General features: G+C 40.5%; 1 protein-coding gene across 1 annotated transcript in view; it reads left to right on the top strand.

The window, feature by feature from the left end:
• The window catches only part of TP53I3 (tumor protein p53 inducible protein 3), a 196,837-nt gene extending 189,772 nt beyond the window's left edge, over positions 1-7,065 (top strand). The window contains exon 5 of the mRNA XM_044062759.1: positions 6,493-7,065. Within this exon, the coding sequence (XP_043918694.1) occupies positions 6,493-6,681 (189 nt within the window). The 3' untranslated portion in view covers positions 6,682-7,065. The remainder of the gene's footprint in view (positions 1-6,492) is intronic.
• The last annotated feature ends 15,093 nt before the right edge of the window (positions 7,066-22,158 follow it).

Below are 22,158 nucleotides of genomic sequence, written 5' to 3'. Positions count from 1 at the left end.
ATTGTTTATTACTTCTGAAAAAAAAAATTAAAAAATAAAAAAAAAATATATATATATATATATATATATATATATATATATATATATATATATATGTATATGTATATAAATGAAGTCTCATTTGTTCATAACTATTATTTAATATGTACACAGTACTCATTTTATTTTTCTCACAGTGATCTTCACTGAAATGCTTGTGTGTTTTTTATTTTGACCATGTGTACCAAGGTTGACCTCTGAGACCACTGCTGTTCATACTGGTGATGGACTCATTAGTAAACAGGTCAGAGGGGCAGATCAACAGGGTTGCTGTATGCAGACCATGTGGCATTACATGCAAACTCTGAGCAAGAACATCAGCAAAGCATAGGGGAATGGAATCCAAAACTGAAGGCACATGGGATGAAACTAAGCACAGATAAGACAGTGGAAGTGGCAGCAAATTGGGGAAATCAGAAGAAGCTGAGAAATGAGATAGAAGTGAAGATAGTGGAACAGGTAAATAGCTTCAAGTATCTGGGAGAGATGGTTGAGGAGAAGGGAAGTCTGAATAAAGAGTTCAAAGCTAGAATCAGAGGGGCTGCAGCCAAATGGCATAGAATCTCAGGTGTAGTGTATGACAGAAGAAAGCCAACGAAGCTGAAATGTAAGGTGTACAAGACAGTGGTGTGACCAGTACTACTGTATGGTGCTGACACCTGGGCAGTAAAAGCAGAGCAGATGAGGAAGCTAGAGGTGATGGAAATAAAATGCCTGAGAAGGGTGGTAGGATGCACACTGTGGGACAGACAAAGAAATGAGGACATAAGAGCAGAAGCCAAAGTAGTTCCAGTTGCAGATAAGATCAAACAGAACAGATTATGATGTTTCAGACATATGTGCAGAAAAAAGCAGAAGACAATCTGGTGGGGAAGATTTGGGACAGACAGGAAGAAGGTAAGAGGAAGCAAGGATGTCCAGCAAAGAGGTGGATGGATTGTGTGAGAGAAGATCTGCGACAGTTAGGCATAAGTGTCGAAGAAGGCAGGCGTGTGGCATTGAATCAAGAGATATGGAGACAGTAAATACGATACCCTGACCCCATGAAGAAAATGAGAAAAAGGGGGCTGATGATGATGATGATGATGATGATGATCATCATCATCATCATCATCATCATCATCATCATCATCATCATCATCATCATCATCATCATCATCATCATCATCATCATGTATGAGCAGGGACCACACTTGTCTGCTGTCTGTCAGACGTCTAAGGAAAATATTTATGAGATTGTATCTGTTGTTTGAGCATCTCACATTATAGTTATCATGGTTCTCTTTCAGCATGTGGAGAGCATCATACAATTCATATCATCTTCCACAGGAGGCAGTAGAGGGTTGTGGACAGCCATGGTTTGTTCCCATCATAGGGGCTTACATGTCTGTTAAATTATTCAGTCCAATGTCAGGATAGAGTTATTTACTATCTTCCCATTTTATCTCCTCACAAAGGATCCAGATGACAGATTTGCTCCACAGACCCTTCCACTATACCCTTCTTTTCCTAAGGTTATGGTTGAGGTGCATAAAAGTGATAACTGTAGTAGTGCCACACCATATGGGGGTTTGGGCCCCTCACCAGCATTCCTGAGGTGTTGTAGCTGCAGCTGGAGGTGGTAGACAGGATTGTGTTAGAGAGAGCAGTGGGCAGTTCTTTGGCTTACATGCAGAGCCTCTTGGAGTGAAATGCAGATAAACTTGACCAGCTAGCCCCTACCATGAAGCCACCAGGAGAGTGCATGGCCCACATCACTGGCCACCTTGAGGCATAATGTGGGCATTAAGTTCTGTAATGTCCCCTTGGATCACAGGTCTGGGATGAGAAGCAACACATCAGCTGTCATACACCATCATATCCTTAGATGTGCTTTCTTCCTCTTGTGTCATATCACATATCCTGTGCATTGTCCAACTACTGGATACACTTTTTGAGGTTCTGTGCGTTTTAATTTACCAGTTATTTCTCATTGTCCAACTCTCTCCATTACCATTTGTTTACTCTCTGTTTGCCTCTATCCATCCCATGTTTCCCCATCTTAATGTGTAAACTTCCATACATGTTTGTCTGTGATGCTCTTTGTTTGTCTGTCTCTGCAGATAGTCCTTTCCCACCCACTTTTCCCTTTCACCATTACACCCTTCCCCCTCTTCCTTTCTCTACAAAAATAGGGCCCTATCACCAAAAAAAAAAAAAAAATTCTCTCCTCCCTCACAATCCTGCACATACCTATGTGTTACTATTTTTTGTAACCCTCTGCTTCTTCTTCCCCATTTTTCCCTGTTTTTCTCTACACCCCTTTCCTTCCCTTTTATGAATATAATAGGTCTCTACATATTTGGACACCACAGCAGTGCAGCTGGAAATGATCTATGCTGTTTTGTGTCCTACTTGGTGCCGTCCTTCTGAGGGATGCGCAGCCTAGCTGATGCACAGACCACTTTGCATTAGGATGCATTGGTTTGAGTTCACAGTTTCTGTTTTTGTGAGGTCATGCTGTGTAACTTGTAACTGCTCTATGAATTGTTTCTTGTTTTTCTCTGTATGTATTTCAGTGTACAGCTTTCTTTGCTTGTACAGTTTCACTGCAATGGTCAGTCCACTTGTGTACTTGCTGCTTGGTTCATTTACATACCCCAAATTGCAGCTAGCTACCCATTACTACTACATATTTTAATTTGAATATTCATTGCCTCCATGTGTTGTACCATAATGCTGTTTAGCTGTGAAATACATCTGCAGAAGTGCTGGTGTGTCTCTATGAATCCAAGCCTATGCCTTGCTGAGGTCGGTAAAGTGTTATAAAGCATACACATCTGATAAAGTGAAATGCTTATCCAAAGAATTATTCATTGGAGAAAACTTTATATGAGCATCAAGCACGAGTAATACTGCAGCACACATAAATACATTGGCATGTACATCCAGTTTAACTTGTAAAATGTTGCTTTTATTCATGTAAAAGAAGAAAATTAAGGACAGTTCAAATATCACAAGAAGTGTTTTCTCTGTGTTCTCAACTGCTTGAAATGGGTTAATCAGGTAATTACTGAAATAAAGCTGATTTATGCTCCACTGCTCTGTTATATCTCACCATCCCCTACAGTTATTCCCCTAAGAACTGAGTTCCTTAAAACTGAGATGGACTGTGTTATTTGTACTGAGTTTCAACAGTGAATAGAATGGAAAACACACATTAGTTTTTGGATTACATTTACTGACAGCAGTTTCTAAAACTTATCAAAAGCAAAAAATCTGTCTGAATATAAGTGTGGAGTAAGAATGTCAAAGTTGCATTTTGTGTGTACTTCACATGCTCACACACACACAGGCACACAGACACACACACACACACACACACACACACACACACACACACACACACACACACACACACACACACACACACACACACACACAGCACAGCACAGTGGCGCAGCAGATAGCATAGTCACTTCACAGCAAGAGGTTCTCCAGTTCAATTCTTGTCTGGGGTACCCTCTTAATGGAGTCTGCATGTTCTCTGTGTGTTCACGTGGGTTTCGTCTGAGTGCATTGGTTTCCTCCCACATTCCAAAGACATGCAGTTGGTGTATTAGACACTCTAAATTGGCCATAGGTGTGAGTATGCATTATGGAAGAACAGCTGTGGAAGGTCTAGTCACCCAGCGGTGTGAACCTTGGCTCTAGTTGATTGTCACTGTTGAAGTGACACCCCAACCCCATGTACAAAAATGGATGGACTTCTGTGTGTACAACACTCCAGTACTTCAGATGTTTAATTTCTAGGATTTTGTTCTTTACAAATGGGTTTCCATTGCTGTATCAAATCTGTACTTTAGCAAACTTTTGCGTGAATATAAGATCATAGGAAATACAAAGCAATCGAGTCTTGCAATCATTAACTCCCATTCTCAGACTGAACCTCCTTTCTTTAAGAAGGCCCAGCTAGTAAAGCTGGGGTGAATATTCATCCATTGTCTAGCTGCTGTTTGAAGAATGATAATGTATCACTTAATTTACAGTGGGAGTCTATTCCACAGATGGGGGAGCTGCTGTGCAATGAACATCTCCCTCAACTTTGTTGTATTTATTTGCTGGTGGAGATTTTGATCCCTTGGTCTGGTATTTATGGAACTATTCATTTTAGGAGATACAAAATATCCTGGACCACTGGGTCCCTAATGCCTTGGAAGAAAAGGCATTGATCTTCTTCCTGGAGTCTATAAGACACTAAGTTAAGTGACAGTGCTTCTAGTGTTGTCTGGTAGTTTAGGGTTTTTAAGTCAGTGATCTTCTTAATTAGGAATCTATGGGGTCTTTGTAGTTGTTTTATGTCTAGTGAGGTACATCAGAGGGGGCATTGTATTCAATAGTTGGCTTAATCAGTCTTGATTATAACAGGACAACGACCTCTTTGGATATGAAAGATATCATCTTGGTGATCAGTTGCACTAACTAGAATGAGTCCCTGTATACTGTTAACTATGTGATGGTTAAAAGAGAGGGCTTTATTAGCCTAAGTACCAAGGTCTCTAAAACATTCTCATTTTGGAGTGTGGTATTCTCTTTATGGTATACTGGAGGGAGGGATGGTTTACCAAATGCTACTATATTACAGTTTTTAGCATTTCATTTAAGCCTGTTTTAGCACACAATTTACTTATAAGTCCTTGTTGCAGGGCTTGGGTGTTAGAGTGTGACTTGATAAAGACTCCCAATTTGCACTCATTTGCAGACTTTGTTAGCCAGTGGTCATTTTGTGGTCTGGAGGTCAAAAAAATAAATGTCAAACAGATAGGGTTCCAGCACATAGCTCCATGGAACACCATTGGTTACCTTTATACTCTTTGCTGAGGCATCTGCTACATGTAAAATATGGATACTGTTCTATAGCCATTTGTTATCCATCTTAACACATAGAAATCTATTTAGAATGCATTTAACTTATCAGCTATGCAAGCATGGGGTGTGGTACAAAGGCTTTGATCAAGTTGTGTTATGCCGTGTGTATAAAACAGCCATTATCAACAATCAGATTTATTAGACATTATCTACCATTAACAAAAGCAAATCACTGAGGATCTAACATGAGATTTCTACTGTCATAGTTAATCAGGTCAGTTATAATATGCGGATCTATATCATATGTTCGAAGTTTTATAACTTCGAACATTAAAATATCAAATTTAAATGTTCAAAGTTATAAAACTTCAAACATATATAAAAAGAAAAACCCCAAAACTAACGGCTGTAGGCATGGGGGTAAGCCCCCTGCACCCACCACGTGGGGGGCTATGCCCCCCACAACCACCGCTCGTAAATATACCAATTCCGAGACCACACTACAGTGCAGTAAGGGAAATCTTCCCTTTACCACACTATAGTGCGGTCTTGGAGTTGGTATATTTAAAGAGCGGGAAGTGTGGGGGGTGTAGGGGGCTTGCTCCCCTGCCTACACTAGTCAGGTAAGTTCCGTTTGTTTGTTTTTTTTTTTTATTTATTATATGTTCGATGTTTGAAACTTCGAACATTTAAATTCGATTATTTAACGTTCGAAGTTTTCAAACTTCGAACATATAATACAGACCCATAATATGCACCATGGCTTTGCATATGAGACTTGTTAGGCTGAAGGCCTGTAATTCCCAGAGTCAGTAGATGGGCCACTGTTCAGGGATGAAGGCAATGGCTAAATTCATATTAAATAGTTGAAGGAGTGGTTCTGCTAGGTTTTCTTGGTACTGTTTATTAAACAGACATGTATATTATCTGGTCTTAAGGAGAAAGTATTTTTTAGCCTTTGAAAGCATCTTTAATACATGATCTTTGACGATGATGGTGGGGTTTGAGGGCATCTATGATAAGTGTGCTGAGACTAGTCCTTTCTGACATGAAGTTGCCAGTGTATTTGAATATGCAGGAAATGTCTACTGCATCAAGTAGGTGGTGACATTATTATCAATTAAATCTTAGGTTTGTTTTCTTTTTTTTTTTTCAAGCATCGTTGTGACACTTCAATATCATTTAAATGCAGATTGCTGGCAAAAGCAATCGACAATATGAATATACATATATATATATATATATATATATATATATATATATATATATATACACACACACACACACACACACACACACACACACACACACACACACACACACAGAAATCATATCTAAGTATGGTAAACATTTTTATGTTAACTCTAAGTTCATATTATATAACTACATCTGGAAGCCTTTAGTGGAAGTGAGTCACTGTGTGTGTGTGTGTGTGTGTGTGTGTGTGTGTGTGTGTGTGTGTGTGTGTGTGTGTGTGTGTGTGTGTGTGTGGTTTTATATAAATGAGTGATAATAAATGTCTTTCCATGCATATAACAAAGAAAAAATATATAACAATTTACTTACACAAACTGATATGTTTTGTTTTTCTTTTCTTTTTTTTAGTACAAAGCTCAACTAATTAAATCCTTTCTGGAAAATGCATGGCCTTATTTCTCAGATGACAAGATACCACAACTCCAACTAGTTATCGACAGTACTTTTGGTATAGACAAGATTGCTGATGCACACAGGCGCATGGAGGGCAATGAAAATATTGGCAAAATTGTTGTTGAAGTTGCTTCTTCACAATAGAAACAGTATCTGAGATTATGCTAAATCCAGTGTCAACAAACTGTTATTGATATCTTTAAATGTATCTGTTTAGTAATGTAACAACAGGTCTACCTCTTCTATCAGTTACAGTTTACAGTTTTGCTGCAATATTAATATCATCTATTCCAGACATTAAGATAGAATATTTGTTAACATTCAGATAACATGTGGTTATTGGTGTGCAACATGGAGACAGTACAATGTAAGATTCACAAGCTAAGCACTGCTAAGGTTCAATCTAGTTGTGCTACTTGAGTGAATAACTGTTTGCTAGGTCAGATACACAAGATACATGTATGTGTGATACTCTTAGAAGCCTTAATATTTTTAAATAAATTGCTGAAGTATGAAGTGTTTAATCACCATTGTGTGTGTATCATATTCATCACAATGATTGTCACAAGCATCTGTAAGTGAAGTAAGATTTGTGTAGTTAAGAGCAAATTAAGGCTAGTGGCATCTTTTGAAACATAGAAGAATTATTCTAAGAGGGCTGCACATCAGAGGACTTGTAGTATGGTGTGCTCCTTAATCTCTACAAATGCACTGCTCTTCACATTGCACAGGTTATATCTGTAATATTAATGGCCAGTTATTTAGGTCCACAGAGGAGAAGATGGCTTTTGCAGTCATTATAGGGTCCACAGAGGAGAATATAGCTTTGGCAGTCATTATAGGGTCCACAGAGGAGAAGATGGCTTTGGCAGTCATTATAGGCATGAAGTGGTACAAAACTTCAGAAATTAAAACTAAACTCAACCTAGCAGAAGAAGTACTAACAAGGATAATCCCACTTAGCTAAGGTTTCCAATGAATTTAGCTGAAGACAGTGGCTGCCAGTGATTGTAGTCTTTAGTAATGTGGAAAGCCATAGCTTCATGGGGGTCTCTTTTAGAAAGCTTAATGTGATTGTCCCACTCCTTAGACCTGTCAGTGAGAGATCCCACCTGGAACAGTTTGTGCATTTCTGGAGCTCATCTTTGAAAAACTTATGTTAAGATTTATTTTTAATTTTCTTAATTCTGGAGGCCCACTAGTTGTAGGTCCTTGAGGCAAGGTTGTCCAGATGACAGCTAACAAAATGCTCCATATTTGATAGGTCAGCCCTAGGCAACTGGCTATGCTATGTCTTCCCTTTTACTTTAAACAACTCTAGTCTTAGGGAAACATTTCTTAGAACAGTTTGGACATACTTCAGTGCCCTGGTGTGAATATCTCTAAAATGGGCTAATGAAGTAGTCCTTTCATAGTTTGTTGTTACCTTCCACATTTGAAGAAAAAATAAGCCAAAATGCAAACAGGAAAATATTGCTTTTCACAATATGTCTCAAAATTAAATTCAGCGCAGACATATATGTCTAAGCAAGCACAATAGACTTTTCAGAAGATACTAGAATACATGGACAACTAAATGAGATTAGACTTGTTTCCACTAGTTAACAAAGTGGACTTATGATCTCTTCTCTTTCTCTCTCCAGTATTTTCATTAAACCCACTGACTTATACCACTAGTTGTGTATGTGTCTTTAACAAAGCCCCACAGTACCAACATACTTTGAAATTAAGTTAATATTTTTGGTCCTAAACTAACCCCTTGTTTTATGCTTGCTGTATCTAAACCAGCTCATCCCCGACTTAAAAAAGTTGTTTGCAAATCCTGGGGCTCATTTTTTAATAAGCAGTCCTTCTCATAGGTTCATAGGATGATACTAGGCTATTGGCCTGGAGGCCCTTATAAGCCTAGCCAAGAACTTCACCCATGTTCCCACAAAGTCAGCACCTGTTTTCCCTGTCCAACAGGGACACAGCTGGGATCTCAAGGGTATATTTTCTGTTTCCCATCCAGTCGTCCAGGTTCCTCTTAAAGAACACTTTGGAGGTACTCTGCTTGACATGGAGAGGAAGTCTATTCCACAGATGCGGGAGTCGATGGGACACAAATCTTTCCCACCAACAAGTTCTATTAATGTCACAGACCAGGTTGAGACCTTGCGTGTGCATTGCATGAGTGGAGTTGAGTCTTGTAACATATGGGTTGATGCCTAGCTGGGAGAGTTTCTCTATTATGCCCAAGTGGGGAATATTGTCAAAGGCTTTGGCTAGGTCGGGGTAGGGGGTGTGCACTGTCTTGCCCTCATCCATGGCTTTGGTGACTGTTTTGAAGAAGGCGACCAAGTTTAACAGGCATAATCTCCCTTTGACAAAACCAGACTGTGTGGGATCAAGCGTTTGGAGGTTGCCAATGTTCTTGTTTATAAGGTCTATGATAATGCGTTCCATGGCCTTGCTGATCAGGCTAGTTAGGCTGATTGGCCTGTAATTACCTGGGTTGATGGATGCTCCACCTTTGTGCAGCGGGATGACAGTGGCTGTCCTCCATTCTTCTGGGATGAAACCAGTGCACAAGCTTTGGTTGAATAGGGTGCCTAGTGGTGCTGACAGCTTCTGCCTGAGTTCATGTAGGACACAGCCACGGATGTTGTTGGGTCCCATGGAGGTTGTATTTTTTGCCTTTGAGAGGGCATTACTAACCTGCTCCCTGGTGATGAGGGTAAGGGGCAGGTGCTGGGTATGTCCTGGTTTACAGATGGGGGACAGGGAGGTGAAGTTTGCATTGAACTTATCTGCAAGCAGGCTGGCTATATCTATCGCATTTGTGTATGTGGTATTCTTGACCACCAATTCAGAGCAGATTTGAGAGTTACCTTTGAGATTGCAAATATATGTGAAGAAGGCCTTGTGATTGTCCTTGGTAGATGTGGCCAACTTGGACTCGAAGCTAGCCTTAGAGGATTTCACCAGTGACCTTATTTGCTTGTTCAGACAAAGGAGAGATTGCTTCCAACTTGACACCTGCTCCTTCTTGGTCCTGGACAGCAATTTTCTACTTTTATTATAGAGTCTGTTTATTGCTGCTGTCCACCAGACAGGTTTACTCTTCTTTGAAGAAGATGATTTGGTTCTGTCAGGTATTGCTGAGTCCATGCAGCTATATAGGTGCTCATATAGTTTTTTGGTGTAGGCTTGGACATTAGTGCTTGATTCAACTGAAGGGATGGTAGCTGTGGAGCTGCTTAAACCTGCTATCAGGAGGTTGTAGTCTGCTTTGGAAATTTTTTTTGTTTGACCCAGGCAAGGGGTGGGGGGTCAGGGGAGATGGTGACTTTGAAAGTGGTTTCTTTATGGTTGGATCTTACCAAGGAGGATGACACTGTAGAGGTGCTACAGTGGCTACTCATGTTGGTTAGGACCAGGTCCAGGATATTTTCACCTCTTGTGGGGGTGCTGACCAGCTGATCCAATGCATTGGCATTGACAAAGTCAAGGAATCTCTGGGCATTCATGTTCAAGCTAGAATAGGTCTTCCACTCTATGGTTGGGTAGTTAAAGTCACCCAGGATTAGAGTAGAGGGTTGAATCTTGATGGATTCAAGTAAGTCCAGATAGGTGGATTGGACCTCCTGAGTCATGGTTGGGGGTTTGTAGCTAGCTATGATTTGAATAGGTGTTTTGTCAATAGTTAACTGCACCTGAAGTGTCTCCTGTGCATCATACTGTTTGACCAGCCTGGAGGTAGGTATGTATGTCTTTAATAAATATTGAAACTCCACCTCCTTTAGCTTTGTAGCCGTCTATTTGGGGGGTCTGAAAGTATGGTAGGACAAGTAACCTGGTCAGGCTGGGGTGCTCTCCACAGCTTTGAGCCAGGTTTCAGTGACTGCACAAATGTCAGCATCTTCCAGGGTGAGGAAGGCTTGCAATGAGTGCAGTTTCGTGTTAAGATTTCTAGTGTTTAGCAGCATGACCTTAAAATGTCATTTAGAAGAATTGTTCACATTGGATGGGCCAAGGCATTATTAAATGGATATAACAAGGTGGGATACTTGATACATTGCAGGCCATCTGTCTTCTACTGAACAAATCAAAATAACATTCAATATGTGAGATGCTATTTTGTTTCTTTCTGCTTTGGAGTATCTTTCATTCAAACAGTGTGCATTAGAGACTCAGAATATGCAATTCCTTAAAGTTCATATCAAGCAGTTGTTGAAATTTGTTTGTATGACAATCAAAAAATGTCAATTTCTAATCTATTTTTGAATAAATTGTTAATTGCCATAACTGGAAATCATTGCACTGGAAGCTTAATGCCACTACAGAATGCAGTGAAATTCTTAATCAGTACTGTGATAATACAGACAGACAGACCATTTTTGTTAACCAAAATTAATTAAGAAGATCACAATACTGAATGATTTTTCAGGAGCACCTCCTGCATTAGCTGATGACATTAACATTGTTGATACTACACATATTAGTTTCCTGCTTCAAATTTTAGTCCAGCAGTTTTTATTTGGGTCTGTTTCTACATTTTGTTACATTTGATGTTTTGCCAGCTAGTACTGGTATGGAAACAGCAGTCCCCTATATGAACTCCAGTTCACTTCTGACGGTCAGAAATGTTAGTATATTACAACAGTGGGAAGCACCATGAATACAGAAAGAACATTTGCACGGTAAGCAGGAATATATTTATTACTTGATATGGTATATAAGAGAATAAGCATAGAAATATCCTCCTGATCCTGCTGCTGTGGAACGGACTCCCTATTCATATAAAACAAAGTTTATCCCTGCCTATATTCAAGTACAACTTAAATCTGTGGATGGGAAACAGAAAACTTATGCTAGGACAATGGGCAGAGGCAGCTACTAAATTCTTTATCCCATACATGGGGGTCCCCTCAAATTATCTACGGTATGATCCAAGTTTTTCTCATTAGGATGGGTAAAGCCAATCTGTAACCAAATGGATTAGGTTATTTTGAGCACAAAAAGGGGAAACTGGAAAGGCTTAAAATGGCCATCAAGGGCAGCTAGCCTAGTACTTACCTTTGAAGCTATGAACTTATAATAACAACATATCTACACCGAGAATCGTGCTTAGAGATTCATCACTATAGTAAGTGCCGCATGAGTTTGTATCTTTCTGCATATTGGTTCTCAGGAGATACTGATATTAAGGTAAAATGCCAATTCACCTCAGCAAAATAGGACAAAGGGAGATAGAATTTGCCCAGCAGTCAGAGTTAAGCCGGGATACTCTGAAGGACCACTTTGATATATTAAGCAGTATTACCTGGAAAATCTTGACTACTTTATTTAATTTTGTGAAGACATGTGGCAATGATCAAACTGCTGTAGCATACTCACCCTTGACAGATGTGTTCTTCAGAAATGCATCACATTGTGTAACAAACAGACAACCCAAATTAACATGTAAAATAATAATGATGTGAGGATGGATTTCCTTAACGTCTGATGTCTAAATAAGATGTGCAGTCTTGAAGTTTTCATGACTCTGGAGGTTATGGGGATATTCTCTGTCAATGAAATCTACTTTAAGGAATCACTTGGCATTTCCTAAATTCCAAGGTGTAACCTATATGACTAGCAGGGGTGTATCCACCTATGTTATTGACTGTGTAGCACATGGCCCGTTACCACAAATGATAAAGTAGTGGTACTTGGAACACCTGGAACCATCATTAGCACTCAGTACCATCTAATTGATTGTCACCCAGCATCTCTATGACTCAAAAAGAGCATGAAGAATGCCTCGGTTACTTAGAAAAACTAGTTGTTATAAATAATGTAATTAATACAGGTGACTTCAGTTACCCTGCATTTTGCTATACACTTTCAATATAAATTCACTCAACACCTCCTTCATTTCATTAATTCTTATTACCTGAAACAATAGCCAAAAAGTCCAAATTGGGTAAAAAGTGTTTGGGATAGGCAGACTGCACAGAACTGAGTGATAAAGCCCTGACTGTGACCCAGATGTTCCAGGATCAGTTAGTGGCTCTGACACCAGGCATCTGTCTCAGTGAGGCCCTTCTGTAGGATGTCCACATCATTTGGGGACTCGACTATGACTCCTAGTTTGCAGTCATCTGTGAACTTTGTTAGCCAGAGGCCTTCTGTGTTAGCCTGTACTTCAGAGAAGTAGACACCAAACAGGAGAGGTCCCAGGACTGAACCCTGTGGTACTCCACTTGTCCCTGGTTTGAAGTCAGATTTGGAGTCTGCAACTTTTACAGTGTGGGTTCTGTCAGTGAGCCAGTTGACAACACATCTTGTGACATAGGGATTTATACCTAGTTTAGTGAGTTTAGCTATAATGCCTTGGAGAGGTCAAGATAGGCTGTGTGAACCACCTTACCCTCATCTACGGCTTTGGTGACAGCCTCAAAGAAGTCGATCAGGTTCAGGAGGCATGATCTGCTTTTCACAAACCCAAACTGAGTTTGGAGGTTACCAATGTTTTTGTTTATGAGTTCCAATCCACAAGGGGGGATCCACCTTGGATCCCGGAAACTACCGTCCCATCAGTCTGACAAGCCTTATCTGCAAGGCCATGGAGCGTATTATCATGGAACTTATAAACAAAGACATTGGCAACCTTCAAACACTGGACCCCACCCAGTTTGGGTTTGTGAAGGGCCGATCTTGTCTCCTGAACCTGATTGACTTCTTTGAATCACTCTCCAGAGCCATGGACAAGGGTAAGGTGGTCCACACAGCCTATCTAGACCTTGCCAAGGCCTTTGACACCATCCCCCACTCTGGAATCATAGATAAACTTACTAAGTTGGGTATTAATCCCTATGTCACCCAATGGGTTGCTAAATGGCTTACTGATAGAACCCACACTGTAAAAGTAGCCGACTCAAATCCAGCTCCAGACAAGTGACAAGTGGAGTACCTCAGGGTTCAGTCCTGGGGCCGCTCTTGTTTGGCATCTACTTCTCTGAAGTGCAGGTCAACACTAAGGGACTCTGGCTAACAAAGTTTGCAGATGACTGCAAACTGGGAGCCATTATTGAATCCCCAAATGATGTGGATACTCTACAAAAGGGCCTTACAGAAACAGATGCTTGGTGCCAGAGCCATGGGCTCAAGCTCAGTGCCAAGAAATGTATTGTTATCCCTTTGGGAAAAACATGTATCCATGAATTACCATATAGGTGGCAGTACACTAAACACAGAAAGTGTGATAAGAGACTTAAGGACACAGGTGGACAGTGGTCTAACCTTCGATAACCACATCGCCACAACAGTCAGGAAATCCTTCTATGTGGCACACCTCATCACGAAGGGCTTTTCATCCAGAAAAAGGAGGTCATTGTCCCACTGTACTCATCCCTCATTAGACCCATTATAGAATACAACGCCCCATTTGGTATGTACCTCTCAAGACATCTGCAACAACTGGAAAGGCCTCAGAAATACCTCACTAAAAGAATCACAGGCCTAAAGCAGATGCCCTACGCTGACCGCCTTAAAAAACTCCAGCTATACTCTGTCGCATATCGTCTACTCAGAGGTGATCTCTGCTTAACATACAAGGCCATGTCAAACCCAGAGCTGTTGGACATGCTACACTTAAAGAAATCCCAATCCCTCAGAGCTACACGCTCCAGGGATCTAAACCTTGTCATCACAATAAACAAAACATGCTGGAGGAATAGGTTCCTGACCCAGAGACTCCCCAGACTCTGGAATAGATTGCCCATACATGTCAAGCAGAGTGCCTCTTTGGACCTCTTCAAGAGGAACCTTGATGTTTGGATGGGAGAAAGGAAATTCACCCCAGGGATCACGTCAGTCGCCCTGCTAGACAGGGGTCCAGGAAAGTGAATAATGTAGGAAGAAATAGCCAGGGAATTGTTATGGCTAGGCTTGTATAGGCCCTAGGGCTGATAGCCTAGTACCAACCTATGAACCTATGAACCTATACGTTCTATGGCCTTACAGACCAGGCTAATAGGGTGATAGTTCTCGGGATCAGTGGTGGCTCCCCCTTTGTGGAGTGGGATAACTGTTGCTGTGTGCCATTCAGTGGGCACAAAGCCTGATGTGAGGCTATGATTGAACATGGTGCTTAGTTGGAGAGCCAGTTCGTTCTGAAGTTCGTGTAAAATGCAGCCTGGGATGTTGTCTGGTCCCATGGATGCTGTGTTTTTGGCTTAAGAGAATGCAACGTTTACCAGCGTAGGTGTGATTACAGGGACTCTGCATTCTTCCTGTATAGCTATGGGCCCTTTACAGGGTGAGAGGGGGGTAAAGTTAGCACTGAACCTATTTGCCAGGATGTTGGCAATATCAATTGGTTCTGTAATTTTCGTGCCATTGTGCTGTAACTCAGAGCAGATCTGGGTGTTACCAATTAGATTCCTGACATAGCTATAGAATGCTTTGTGGTTGTCCTTAGAATCAACGGCAATTTTATTTTTGTAGCTAGCTTTGGAGGATCTTATAAGGGATCTCAGCTTCTTACTGAGGCTGACCAGGGAGCTCCTCCACTCATGCAATTTTACTCTCTTTTGCAACAGTTTCTTCCTTCTGTTGTAGAGTTTGTTTATGGCAGGGGACCACCAGATTGGCTTCCTTTTTTTGGAGGACAGTGTCTTGGTTCTTTTTGGGATAGCAGCTGTGTAAGTGCTTAAAGAGTGCATTTGTGTAGGATTCAGCAGTCGTAACTGTATTGTCCATCTGCATGGGTGTCATGAAGTTTGCCACTTCTGTCTTAAGAAGCATGAAGTTGGCTTTGGAGAAATTTTTTACCATGGTTTCCTTAATGGAGGGTGGGGGAGGGATGTGGATATCTATGGTGATTAGCTTATGGTCAGATTTGACCAACAAGGAGTTGACTTCAGGTGTGGAACACCGGTCACTTATGCTGGTAATGACTAGGTCTATGATATTGTTGGCCCTGGTGGGGGTGTGGATACGTTGATCCAGGGTATTGGAATTTATGAATTCCAGAAAGCGTTGAGTGAAGTAGTTGGTACTTCAGTAGTTTTCCCAGTTAATGGTGGGGTAGTTGAAATCACCCATAATTAGGGTGTTTGGTTGAACCCTAATATTTTCCAGTATATCAAGAAAAGGGGAGTGGGAATCCTGGGGGATGGCAGGGGATCTGTAGCAAGCTACAATTTGGATTGTAGTTTTGCCCAGAGTTACTTGCACTTGGATAACCTTGGATGCATTATACTGAGCAACTAGCCTGGAGGTGTGGATATCCTTAATGAATATGGGCACACCTCTGGCTTTGGTGTTCTGGTCCAGGTTAGATGGCCGAAAAGTGTAGTATGAGCTATAGCCTGGTAATGCAGGGGTGCTCTCTGGAGCCTTGAATCAGGTCTCAGTCACTGCACAGATATCAATGTTCTCCATTTTAATTTGTGCCTCGAGGGAGTGCATTTTGAGATTTAGACGTCTGGCATTGAGTAGCATTACCCTCAGTTTTTGCTTGCCTCTTCCTGTTACAGTGGTGAATTTGTCATTTGAATCTTGCCTAAAAAAGGCACTATAGGGGTGGCAAGAGCCTTAGCCCCTATGGAATAATAAATGCCCAAAATAAGGAGGAACAGGTAGAGTGAGAGACATCTAAAGAAGAAATATGGACATGGGAAAGAAAAAGAGATTTAATATGGTGCAATGTTTAAGCAAGGAAGGAAGTAAAACTAATCAATACAATAAAAGCAGCACCAAAAGTATTTGAAGAGAAATACAGGCAAAGGCATCCGGATATGGAAAATTTTACAATACAAAAAAAGTAAGAAAACAAAGGGGAAAAGTAGAAAAGAGGATTAGTAATGGAGAAAATTAAAGAAATAGAAATTGAAGCTATGGATCACATGCGAAGCAAAGGATTTAGTGTAGAAAGTCCAACTCTGATACCATCACAGCATGATAGAACAGGGAGCCCCCAAATTAAGGAAAAACAGATGGAATGGGAAGCATCTGATCAGTTGCCATATGACGATACTCTGGAGCCTTTGGTAGGAAACCAGTACATAAGTTCAGTTGGAGTTGCACAGCAAAGCAAGTAACAGGAAATTGTGGCAACTCTGATGCAGTCAGTGTTGTGGAGTGATATGCCAGTGAATTACCATATGAAAGAGTAACAGATGATGCAGGATGCAGCTGAAGAGAATATGTCACAGGAAGATGTTCTGGAACTTTCTGTAGAATGCCTGCAAGAAACAGAGAACAAAGAATGTGCCTTCAGTTTAGAAGAAAATGATCTAAAGGAAGAGTTGCTTGATTTAATAGAGATGGATGCGCATCTTACGATTGATAAGATAGATTACAGAAAGTCAATAAGACCTAAAATGTTAGACGTTTGATAAAACAAATGAACACAGTAATTAAGACTATTGACAGAAATTAATGTGACATAACAGAAGGATATATTACTGTGCAGTTAAATTAGTAACAGATAAAATCTTACCACAAAAATACAGGGTAAGAAGGGAAATGAAGAGAAGAAATCAAATGCCATTAGGGAAGTATTGAATAGTGAAAAATATAAAGCAGTTAAGACAAGAAGTGTCACTGTCAGAAGACTATAGAAGAGGGAACAGGTCAACAAAAATAGGTAGAAAGATAGATGTGATAAAAGCAATGTGCAGTATTAGAACAGACCAGGATCTATCATACACTATTGCAAATAATCAACTAAAGATATCAGCACAGGAAGAACATCTTAGAAGACATGCAAATAAATATAAGGGAAAAGTACAAAATAAGCAATTCATTGATGACGCAAAACGTTTTATAGAGAATTGGGAAACAAAGCAAAAGGAAAAGAAATGCCATTAAAGAAAGAAGAAATGGAAACATTTTGGAGAAATGTCTATAAAGATCCTGTGGAACATAGTAAAGAGGCTGAATGGATAGAAGAAGTAAAAGTAACAGTAAAAATGTTCATAATTTGAAATTGGATGAAGTAACCACCAGAAAAATGTAACCAAAATTAAGAAAAGCTCCTAACTGGAAAACCCCAGGCCCAGATGCAGTACTTAATTTTTTGCCAAAAGTATTAACATCTTTACACAAAGATTTAGCCCTGAATAAGAACTATTTATATGCACACCCCAAACAGACACCAACTTGGTTAACAACAGGAAAAATGATACTCCTCCTTAAGAGTGAACCTGCAAGTTATCCTAAAAACTATAGACCAATAACTTGCCTTCCGATGATGCATAAACTATACACTGGAATTGCTGCCAACAGAGTTTGTAGTCATTTAGAAGAAAACTAAATCATGGCAATAGAACAAAAGGGTAACAAAAGAAAGTCAAATGGAACAAAGGATCATTTGTTGTTAAAGTCATAATGGAGAATTATAAAAAGGAAGAATCTAAGTATATCATGAATAGATCACAAAAAGGCATATGACAGCATCCCACATTCATGGATACATCAGATAAGGAGCTGAAAGCACAACTGGAAGTGGTCAAAACTTTCTCAGATGATATAAGAATATCATTTGGTCTTGATAAATGTGCAAAAGCAAAATTTAAAGCAGGAAAGCTGCAGCACAATGAAAATATCAGTCTGGGATAAGAATTTGATATAAAAGAACTTGAGCAGGAAGAAGAGTATAAATATTTGGGAATTGAAGAATGATCAACAATAAAACATGAACAAATACGAGGAAAATTCAGTAAGGAAAATTTTAGAAGACTAAAATTAATACTGAAGTCAGTCCTGACATCTAGGAGCAAAGTCCAGGCTGTAAACCAATTTGCTCTTCCTGTTCTACTTACAGTTTTGGGGTGTTTGACTGGTGGCCCTAAAAGGTATAGGATCTGTTGGACTGGAAAATAGGAAAAATGTTTCTTGCTTATTAAACAATACATAAAAATGAGTTTGGTGGAGCTGCTCTGAGTTTGGTGACTTAACCAGAGACCTGGAGTGAATCTGAACTAAATCCAAGGCATCCACTGTGATCAACAAAAACAGTATATTCTAAGCTTACATTGCACTTTTTTGAACTGTATTCTGCATAATATCTATTTAATTTGTTGATGTTGTTGTTGCTTTGACTGTTTTTCTGCACTTTAAAATCCTAATACTTCTGTATTCCATAGCATAGCTTAGATTCAGATCCTCTGAATGTAGGCTGTTCATAAGTTCATAGGTTGGTACTAGGCTATCAGCCATAGGGCCTATACAAGCCTAGCCATAACAATTCCCTGGCTATTTCTTAACACACTATTTACTTCCCTGGACCCCTGTCTAGCAGGGCGACTGATGTGATCCCCGGGGTAAATTTCCTTTCTCCCATCCAATCATCAAGGTTCCTTTTGAAGAGGGCCAAAGAGGCACTCTGCTTGACATGTATGGGCAATCTATTCCAGAGTCTGGGGAGTCTCTGGGTCAGAAACCTATCCCTCCAGCATGTTTTGTTTATTGTGATGACAAGGTTTAGATCCCTGGAGCGTGTGGCTCTGAGGGATTGGGATTTCTTTAAGTGTAGCATGTCCAACAGCTCTGGGTTTGACATGGCCTTGTATGTTAAGCAGAGATCGCCTCTGAGTAGTCGATATGCGACAGAGTATAGCTGGAGTTTTTTAAGGCGGTCAGCGTAGGGCATCTGCTTTAGGCCTGTGATTCTTTTAGTGAGGTATTTCTGCGGCCTTTCCAGTTGTTGCAGGTGTCTTGAGAGGTACATACCAAACGGGGCATTGTATTCTATAATGGGTCTAATAAGGGATGAGTACAGTGGGACAATGACCTCCTTTTTTCTGGATGAAAAGCCTTTAGTGATGAGGTGTGCCACATAGAAGGATTTCTTGACTGTTGTGGCGATGTGGTTATCGAAGGTGAGACCACTATCCACCTGTGTTCTTAAGTCTCTTATCACACTTTCGGTGTTTAGTGTACTGCTACCTATATGGTAATTCATGGGTACATGTTTTTTCTCAAAGGGGATAACTATACATTTCTTGGCATTGAGCTTGAGCCCATGGCTCTAGCACCAAGCATTTGTTTCTGTAAGGCCCTTTTGTAGAATATCCACATCATTTGGGGATTCAATAATGGCTCCCAGTTTGCAGTCATCTGCAAACTTTGTTAGCCAGAGTCCCTTAGTGTTGGCCTGTACTTCAGAGAAATAGATGCCAAACAAGAGCGGTCCCAGGACTGAACCCTGAGGTACTCCACTTGTCACTTGTCTGGAACTGGATTTGGAGTTGGCCACTTTTACAGTGTGGTTTCTATCAGTAAGCCAGTTAGCAACCCACTTGGTGACATAGGGATTAATGCCCAGCTTAGTAAGTTTATCTATGATTCCAGAGTGGGGGATAGTGTCAAAGGCCTTGGCACAGTCTAGATAGGCTGTGTGGACCACCTTACCCTTGTCCATGGCTCTGGAGACTGATTCGAAGAAGTCACTCAGGTTCAGGAGACAAGATCGGCCCTTCACAAACCCAAACTGGGTGGGGTCCAGTGTTTGAAGGTTGCCAATGTCTTTGCTTATAATTTCCATGATAATACACTCCATGGCCTTGCAGATAAGGCTCGTCAGACTGATGGGACGGTAGTTTCTGGGATTCAAGGTGGATCTCCCCTTGTGGAGTGGGGTAACTGTAGCTCTGCACCACTCAGTGGGCACGAAACCTGAGGTGAGGCTATGATTAAACATGATACTTAGGTGAGATGCCAGTTCATATTGTAATTCATGTAGTACACAGCCCGGGATGTCATCTGGTCCCATGGTTGCTGTATTCTTAGCATTGGAGAGTGTGTTTTTTACCTGTGTGGCCATTATCACCGGAATTTGGCAATCTTCCGGTATTGAGATGGGCAATTTAGGGGGTGAGAGGGGGGTGAAGTTGGCACTGAATCGATCTGCCAGGATATTGGCAATATCCTTGGGATCAGTATATTTAATGCCATTTTATTTTAGCTCAGAGCAGATCTGAGCATTGCCATTTAGATTCTTAACATAGTTATAGAATGCCTTGTGGTTATCTTTGGACTCTTTGGCATAAACTGAGGACCAAAACCAGCCATTTACATTAAGAAGGCCCCCTCCTCCATACTTTTGTCAGAAGTGTGCAGCCCAGGACCCATCTGAGCTGGGGAGTGTTAGAATAAGGCTCAGTTTTGGGCTTTCCCATTGACTAGTTTGTGTTTAAACTGTTTAACTTCACTTGTATTTAAGCATAGCATTTGCACGTAGCTGTGCACCGTCCAACAGGGTTTAGCACTGCCATGTATAGATACAAATGCTTAGAAACAAAAATTTTCCCTTGATATCTGCTAGAGAACCCTCCTTAGCTCCACTGCCTCTCTGTGTGCAACACAGGTGCACACTGCTACCCAGTGAGCAACTCAGCTGCACATTCTGAGGCATCGACACAGTCTTTCACCCTTAGCCTTTCACAGAATAGCTGCTCTTGTTAGACTTACAAGCAAATCCTGGTCTATCTAGCCCATCTCCACTAGTCACTACAATATATACCTGCTATAATGGATGGACAGTTTCCCACCATTTCTCCGGCCAACCTGATTGACATGAGCATTCTGAGGCAATGTAGCAACTGCCTCATGTATACTAACTACTTGCCGCTAAAGCAAATAAATACGGTATGTAAGAGATGGAACTATACTATGAAATTAGAATCAGTCCTCTTGTGTAACAACAAATAAGACATACAACAGATTGTCATCATAACCAGCTTTAGGCACCAGCACACCCTGCAGTCACTGGGGGCCTCCTGTTCCTGGGGGACCCCCAACCACAGCAAATGATCTTATCTTGATATTTTGTAACATGTCTATCAAACTGAAAATAGCTAGTGCAGCAATCTTGTATACTTAATAAACCAGGTGAGTAATAACTCTTATTTATATATCCTTTAACATTCCAAGATATCTCTAATTATAGTAGCACCCACATCATAGCCAGCTTTAGATACCTTCAATACGTGTGGCTGCAAGCGGGGCCCTTAACCATCCTTGACTGTGTGGGGGCCCTACAAAAGCAGCTGATAGATTATGCTCTTTAACCTGAACAGGGCTGTAGTATGACCCAGTTAGGATAAAGCTGATAATGAACATAAAGCAAGGTAAGCAATAGAGAGAGATCAACAGGTCAGAATGGCTGATTTGAGTGCAAACCTTGTATTTTAAGAAGAGCTGATGCTTCCAATCTTCAGAGATGTTTTTTTCTTTCAGGGGGTTTTATAAATACTGGTAGAACACCAGATACTATAACTCTCAACTTCTTTGCAGAAAAACTCAGCACAATATCAAAAATAATAGTAGAATAAAGGCTCAAAATCAGGAACACATTTTTAATATCACTCTAATTCACTTAAAAAAGTAACACGTTTTGCATCAACATGCTTTTATTGGACAATAAAAGGTATAACCTCTGATGCCTTGAATTATTGACTGCCCATATTCCTGAATGATTTATTAGCAAATCAAACTTTTTTATGAAGGACAGCAAAATTATGAGCAAAATTAAGAGCAAAATCATGGAAGGTCTCCAAAATCAGGGACAGTGACAGGTATGCATTACTCCTCACTAAGATAAATAAAAGTGACTTACCCCTGTTGCTGTCTGCTGACTGCTTAACA

This window comes from Protopterus annectens, chromosome 2.part1 (genome assembly GCF_019279795.1).
Source record: "Protopterus annectens isolate FY-2018-M chromosome 2.part1, PAN1.0, whole genome shotgun sequence".
NCBI classification, from domain to species: domain Eukaryota; kingdom Metazoa; phylum Chordata; order Ceratodontiformes; family Protopteridae; genus Protopterus; species Protopterus annectens.
The sequence above is the reverse complement of the archived record's forward strand: the minus strand, read 5'-3'. Positions and strand labels throughout refer to the sequence as shown.